Source organism: Natator depressus, chromosome 7 (genome assembly GCF_965152275.1).
Source record: "Natator depressus isolate rNatDep1 chromosome 7, rNatDep2.hap1, whole genome shotgun sequence".
Classification (NCBI taxonomy): Eukaryota; Metazoa; Chordata; order Testudines; family Cheloniidae; genus Natator; species Natator depressus.
Genome location: NC_134240.1, coordinates 98971374 through 98978873, shown reverse-complemented (window position 1 = coordinate 98978873; position 7500 = coordinate 98971374). Strand labels below are relative to the sequence as shown.

At 38.6% G+C, this 7500-nt stretch overlaps 1 protein-coding gene across 5 annotated transcripts in view; it reads right to left on the bottom strand.

Moving 5' to 3' along the window:
- The window catches only part of EBF3 (EBF transcription factor 3), a 130149-nt gene that overhangs the window by 41833 nt on the left and 80816 nt on the right, over positions 1-7500 (bottom strand). For all 5 annotated transcript variants that reach the window (XM_074959146.1, XM_074959144.1, XM_074959148.1 and 2 more), the window contains exons 7-8: positions 3414-3495; positions 296-413 (exon numbers count right to left, since the gene is read on the bottom strand). In XM_074959146.1, the coding sequence (XP_074815247.1) occupies positions 296-413; positions 3414-3495 (200 nt within the window). The remainder of the gene's footprint in view (positions 1-295; positions 414-3413; positions 3496-7500) is intronic.

The window sequence follows — 7500 nt, the reverse complement described above, 5'->3', positions numbered from 1 at the left end:
AAACAAACAAACAAACAAAAAAGAATAAAAGGGGATGAAAAATTGGTTGTGACTGCAGAACTTTATGGACTAAATAAAGGAAAGGAAGTCAGAAGCAAATACAGGAGGGCTGTATTTTGTTTGACATGGAGTCAGAAATACTAATGGGCTGTTTGATCAACGTGAAGAGAGAAGAAATCATGTAAAAGTAAATGTAGTAGTGTATCAACATAAAATATGGTGCAAAAAAGCATTGCAAATAAAAAAAGACATGTAAATGTGTGCCTACCATTTTCCAGATAAGAAGGGGCCGTACCTTCTGAGGGGTCAAGGCGGCGAGCCCGCCTTCCATGTTTGGAATTGTTGTGTACAAACATGTTGTCTGAGACAGCCAGAACGTGGCCATCCACATTGACTGTTGTTGATACGACAACCTGAAAAAGAAAACAAATACATTTTAAAAAACTGCAGCTTTTTAGAAATTCATATGTTTAGACAAGTCCATTACTTTCTGCTTTAAATATATATATTCATAGTTAACTTTTTTTTTGTGACTAACACTGCTGAATTTTTAAATCTCAATTGTTTCTCTTCAAAACCTGCTACACTAATTAGAGTTTAATCTCCTATTATCCTAACAAATGAATTCAATTCAGGGAAATATTCTTCTAGCCATTAGTTTCAGAATCACCCCTCTAGCCACTCATTTTAAAAGCTGCTGTTTTGATTGATCTGTTGATATATTGATTAGATAGTTTATCTAATTAAAAATTGTTCACTTGAGACTGTCTCCAAATGAAGGGTTCTGAGGATTCCAAATCAGAAAAAAAAATGCTTAATAAATCAGAAACCCTTGTAACTCCCCATTTCTCTTCAGTAAATGATCTCCAGGTCAGTTTTACAATTACATTTAATGTCTGATAATGAACTTTTTTGCATCTGAAAAGACTGAGTTGAATATGAATAGTGAAAGTGTTTTCAATCCATGAAAAGTATCCCTTCTCAAGTTCATTTGGATGGTGATTGACCCTGGTATGTCAATGGAATTTCCTCCTTTATTTTTGAGTGAAAGGCTCCTATTCTTGTGTCCAGGTTCAGAGTCCGGCCATAGAAGAGATGATGGATAGGGTCTTCTTTGGCTTCCAGCTGCTTCTTAGTAGAAATTGGAAAAGGAACATAAGCAAAATGCACAACCTTGCTGACAAAAACACCTACACAATCGATCTGTGAAATTTATCCCAAAATGATACTCCAAAATACACAAGTGAAAGAGGAAACAGAAGGGTTTGTTTGAATGTTTGAGTGTGTGTGTTTGTGATGTGGCTCCATAGGTTGATTTTCTTTCCAAAATACTTTGAATACCTCAGATATAAGTTTAAGTTTAATTTCAGTTTTCCACCACGGTCATTGTGGGTTGGGGTCCAGATTTTCTGATTGAAGTAATCACTGTGGTATTTTCAGTATAGTTAAGATTAGAAGAGTTCTCTGAAACAATGGCAGAGTTAGGTCAATATTAGCCATGCCTCATCCAACCATACTAGTGATGATGGTAAAAACTAGTACACAAACTTGCCAGACTTTTACTTTTTGTTCAGTTTGCTTTGGATGTAAAATCCCAGTGAAAAATGACATTCAGAATACTGACAGTCCATATATATAGATATATAATGAATGAGAAATCAAGAGAGTAAGAACTACACGGTAACTCCTTCCCCTTTTGCACATAGTGGGTGCAAGGCATCTGATCTAAATTCTTTTCTGTTTTTGTGTTTTGGAGGCAGCCATTTGTATCACCCTTCGGACCAGCCTGAGGGTAGTTCTGTAGAAGTATTCTGTGCTTCTGCATGCACTCTCTTCCACAGAGACAGACTGTATCACCGCTCCTCAACATCCATTGTGGGGAGTCCCTGAAACTGCACCTTAACACAGGTATCCTATGTTGCAGTCCTATTGCCATGTCACTGGGCTATCTGCTTTTCACTTTTAATGAGCTAAGTGCAACTTAAAGAAATAACCTGCAGATCATGCAAAGCAGATAAAATGTGATTCTCAGCAAAGAATAATTTTTATTTGTTTTTTAGATTCCTAGGCCATGATATATTGAAAGACAGGGGAAGGTGTATATAAAAAAAAGACAACTATCTTTGTTCTGTCATCTATATATAGGTCAGTCACCAAGGGAAAATAATGTAGTTCAGCAAAAGAAAGTAGACATACTATGTTGTTTTATTGGCTCATTCCTGCCGGGCACCTAAAGAAAGGTGCTGAGATAGTGAAACCGGTTGAAAATATTGTTCAAGACCTGACATTCTGTTAAGTCCAGTTAAACCTTCTGAGAGGCAGGGAGATTAACTAAAGAGACCCAGGGAAGTCTTTTTAGTGACTACTGGCTCCTTTGTCAACCACAAGATCACTCATGACTGATGCTTCATTTAGTCATCGGTGAGACAAAGAGGACATTTCCACTCATTCCAGGTTTGACCTTGTGCTCTGTTCAGATGGATCAATATCACCAATGCCCTGTGAAGCTGAGATTCATGAAAAATGGAAGTTTGGCTGGATTGTTTTGAAGAAATATTTTTGTTCCAGCTACAGATCTTTACTGTTGGCTGGCTCAAGCATTCTGGCTTCACCAGTAGGTTGGCTGTGTGTGAAAACAGATGTCACATGCTTTCCTATAAGCCTTAACCACAAGTTGTGCTTCTCAGAAAAAGTTTTGAACATCTCAATGCCTACGTTATTAATTCCAAGTATGAATAATGTTGAAAGTAATTTGAAGTAAAAATCATGTATTTCTTAATAACCTTTTCCAAACAGCCAAAATTTGGGGGAAATTATTTTCAGCAACTGTCCAGTCAGATACCCTTCTGTACTGGTTATGATTCACCACAGGATATTTCAATAGCTGTAGGGAAAAATTCAAGTATTAAAATAATTTGGTTCTAAAACAGTTGGAAGAAAAATATGTGGGTTGTACCACAACTATCAGACTTATATCTGAATGTGAAAACTAGAACGCTGATCCAAAATTCATTGAATTCCACGGCTGCTTTTCTAATAGCTAATACTAAGTTGGTGCTACTCATCATATATGTGTAAAAACTTTTCTACTGCTCTTAGCAACCCAATAACACAGTAAAGATTTTAATATGAGAAAAAACTACAGCAATATTTTCACTGGTGATTCCCACTTGCTTCAGAACACTCCATCATGGTCTGCTCGTGAACTTGACAACTCCTAAGCACATGCATTTAAATTAGGCAACTATTTTAAAAAGTTTTATGTATCATTTTTAAAAGGTATACAGTTCTGAAACTAACTGTATTAAATAAAAAAGACAACACTCTTTCAGAAAAAAAATATAATGGTAAGTTATTTGGAATTTATGAATGAATCTTGAATATATCCTTATTTCTTTTTTAAAAATCTGTACCTGGAATCTTCGCATATCTCGTGGGTTGCCTGCATTCTTCAAACAGTTCTGATTGCACTTGAGGAAAAACTTTAGAAAGAATCTATAAAAATACAAAATTGAGGTTTGTTAGGAATATCAAAAGAGAAAAATGTGTAATAAATTCATTTTAAATACGTAAACCTTACAGAATATTGGGTATGACATCTTACTTTCTTATTGGTTACTGTAGAGGTCTTTAAGTACCAGAAAAGATCACTGCCATAATCAAAACACCATATCCGTGGCAACATGGGCTTCAATTTTTACATCTTCAACACTTGAAAATGTAATGACTGTAGGCCAGATCCTCAGGAACTGTAAATCAATTGACTTCTATGATTCAATCACATCAATGATGGTGATTTACACTAGATGAGGATCTGCCCCCCCCCCTTTTCTTTTTCTGAATGTGTTTTATGTTTTCACAGTTTATATTAGCACTAGTTGGAAATTTCCTATCAATTATGATGAGTCTCTTTAAGGACTCTTGGCTTTGCCTCTGGTTGAAGACTCCTCCAGCTGCTCAAAAGAGGTATGATCCAGCTCCCATTGACTTCAGTTGGATTTACATTGGGCTTAAATGTCAGGAAAAGTCATTCTCATTGGTCATTATTGTTAAAGTATAATGGAACACTGAGTATTAAGGCCTGCACTCTGGTCACTATAATGATCTTAAAACCGGAAAAAAGAGTGACCATGCCCAGGGCAATATGTAGTTCAGCTTCTAAACAATTCAGCATATTAAAAGATAATTATGTAGGGTTAAACTGTGCCATTTAGCCACTTTCCTGCACTGAGGGCTGTGTACAGCAGCAATGCTCAGGGGGAACTCTGAGAGGTAAAATGTTTCCTAGGGCGAACGATTGTATGGAAAGGTGGGAAAAGAGGAAAGAAACAATTTGTGGCGTCCTTATAATGAAGCAAGCATATACCCTCATTCCACCTCCATGTAGTTTTTGGGGCAGCAAAGTTATGGTTCTACCAACTTCACTTCCTTCCTTCTTTTCAGCAAGTTGCTCTGGGAAGCAGGTAGCTGCTTTGGAGCAGCTCCCGCATAGACCTCACTCAGGCAGTGCAAGGTGAGGGAAAAGCCCCTCCCTAGTACAGAGGCTTAGAGGCTAATCACAACCTAGCCCTTACTATTTTCTTTGCATTGTGATATTTTCATAGTTTATAACTGCAAAACATTTTCTCTGGTGGTCAAGTAAACACATTTTTAATATTGAGCTTAACAGGATCTTTAGGAATTTTATTCAGAATACAACAAATTATTATTTATTAATGTTACTCTTAATTATAAAGTATCCATCACCACAGTACCTGGATACTCTTTAGAAAAATGTTCATGTGCAAGTAATGTCCCTGATAAGAGCTTCGCTCTCCACTCTTTCCTCCTTTAGAACTTCAAACCCGAAGGGTCAGACTCCAGTTGATAAAACATGTGCCTGCAGGCGTCCCATTGTCATATCATGTGTGAACCCCTGGGTGGTGGCAATGGCTGGATGGGAGAACCCTAAGGAATACTCAGGTACTGTAGAAAGGGTGTTGGTAATTCAGTAGTTAGAACTCTTGCCTCCTGAACAAAAGCCCCAGTATGTTGTTAGTGGGCACTGTACTGCTGAAGAAGCCATCTCTCTGATGAGACATACGAATGGAATAATCTCTAGAGCTGGCTGGCAAAGTTTCAACAGTAATGGGAATTTTGACATTAAATGGAAGATAAATTTTGCTAAGTCCCATCTCCCTCCATTTTCCAGTCTGCTCTAGCACTGATTCCTTGTACTCACTAAAGATTCTGTGTTACTGAAGAAGGAGTGTTACACCTCTTTTCCCAGCCAAATTTCAAGAGGTGTAACTACATCGTGCCTAAATCAATCCCTGATGCAATTTCAGTTGGCTATGGTATTCTTCACTTCCCCTCCTGAATTCTTGTGTAGTGTTGTTGTGATCAACTGCTGGCTTTCACCCCAGAGGTGGCTACATTTCAATGGTGCTTGATATGATCTCTATGGTCTAGCTTCTCAGCTGAACTCAATATTTGCTGGGCACAGGTGTGGTGGTGGGGGGGGAGCTATAATGAATGGCTACAGTTCCCTGAGCCTGAAGCTGGCTGCATGTAGGGCTGCTCTAAAGTACTCTGGCTGATTATGGTACCCAGGGGCCAGAGAACAGTCAGAGTATAATAGTGCTCTGGCCACATCCCTATCCCCCCTTCCATGTCCCCTACTCTATGGGCAGCTGTGTGGAGTGGCATAGGATCCAGTAAAACTGGCTACACCTCAGCTAGGCATCCCCCACACTGGGAAAATTAATGTCTAGGGCAGTGGTTTGTAATCTGTGGTCTGCGGACCCCTGGAAAATAAAGTTTCAGATTCCAGAAAAGACATTCTGTTTTTCTGATGAATCAAAAATATGTCAATACCCCCACCTACAAGTCAAAACCCAGAAGTGTTGTCATTACCATAGAAGCACACAGTTTAGCACCTTTCTCACGCTGTGTCAAATACAGGGCTGAGCATGTGCAACATTTATAGTTGAATTCTGTACAGTCAGTTTTCAGTCTAAGACTTCTATGGTAGGGTTTCGGAGACCACAGGTTGAATTTCCAAAAAGAGGTCCACACCTGTATTTGAAATTTTTTAGATGTCCGCAAATGAAAAAAAGGTTGAAAACAACTGGTCTATGGAGATGTCAGCTTCCCAGCCTCTTAGTGCCACAAAGGAGTTGGACTGACAAGGAGAATCTGATCCTGTTTTCCAATGTCAAATGGGTGTTGTGAGGCTTATTGAATTAAAGTTTGTAAATTACTTTGAAATCCTCAGTTGAAAGGTGCTCCAGAAGTGCAAAGTATTATATTATTATTAATAATAATTATAATTACATGTGCATTTTTTACACTGAAGAATTGTTTCTATGGGGAACCCATGTACACCTAAAAAAGTATATTAAGCAATCTTTTACTAAACAAATGAATCAGATATTTACTCAGTGGTTTGGGTAGAAAGCCAAGTTTGCCTGAACCATAAACATTCAAGTCCACCCGAACAAACCTGAACGCTGAGCTAAATTCAGAAGAAACAGCACTGGGATGCAACATAACCAATATTTGTATCTCAGCTTTATGGTGGGACTGCATGACCCAAATGACACTTTGTAACTGTAGCTCAGAGGAGCCCTGGGAGCTCAGGTGGCATAAGAGAAGAACTTCAAGGGAAAGTGACACAAGGACAAGAAAAACCCTGTTCCCAGGGTGGCCATTCCCATAGCTCAATGCAGAGGAGAAGGCTGACTACTTTCCCTTGCTGTCCAACAAGAATCCTGCATCCTAGCAGGCAGTCCCTAGAGCAGAGAGGATAGAGCTGGCTGCTTTTCCACAAAAAAGCCTTATACTCTTGGGTACCCAATCCTGGAGTTGGGTTCATGGTAAGGTAGTTTATCAAACTTTGTTGCTATCAGTTGGAACAAGAACACGGACTTCTCTGGGTTTGTCTGTCCCTGCGTTGTATTCTGCAATTTATGTAATTTATGTACACACATTACACAGTCGAGTGTATTTAATCTTTTGGAATATCCTTCCTAAACATCCTCAGTTGGAAACTGATCCTAAAAAAAATATTGAAGTAAGGAAAAACAGTATTTCTTGGTGATTTCCCCTTTCTTTGATTTTCTTCCTACTGCTAAAGAAAGGGCTGATACCCTCTTAATTAAAATGTATTCCTACCATAAGGCTTCACTATTTTAAGATAAAATTTACATCTTTTATTAACTCACCTCACCTATAAACTTCGCTCACAATGCCTCTTAACGCCCATCTGCCATCAGCATACAGTAAGTCACTTGATATTCCACCCACCAATTTTTCCTAACAACCACTGTGCAATTAAACTCAACACGTTCTGTTGCGAGGTAAATTAGGCACACCTGCGGCCAGACTTCATTTGAACTGCATCAGAAAAGGACCTAACAAGGTGAGAGCATACCACAAAGTTATAGTCCTGTCAAGCAATTAGGTTTTCACTTCTGGGACATCCACACAGTGCAATTATGCTACACATTACAACCTGGC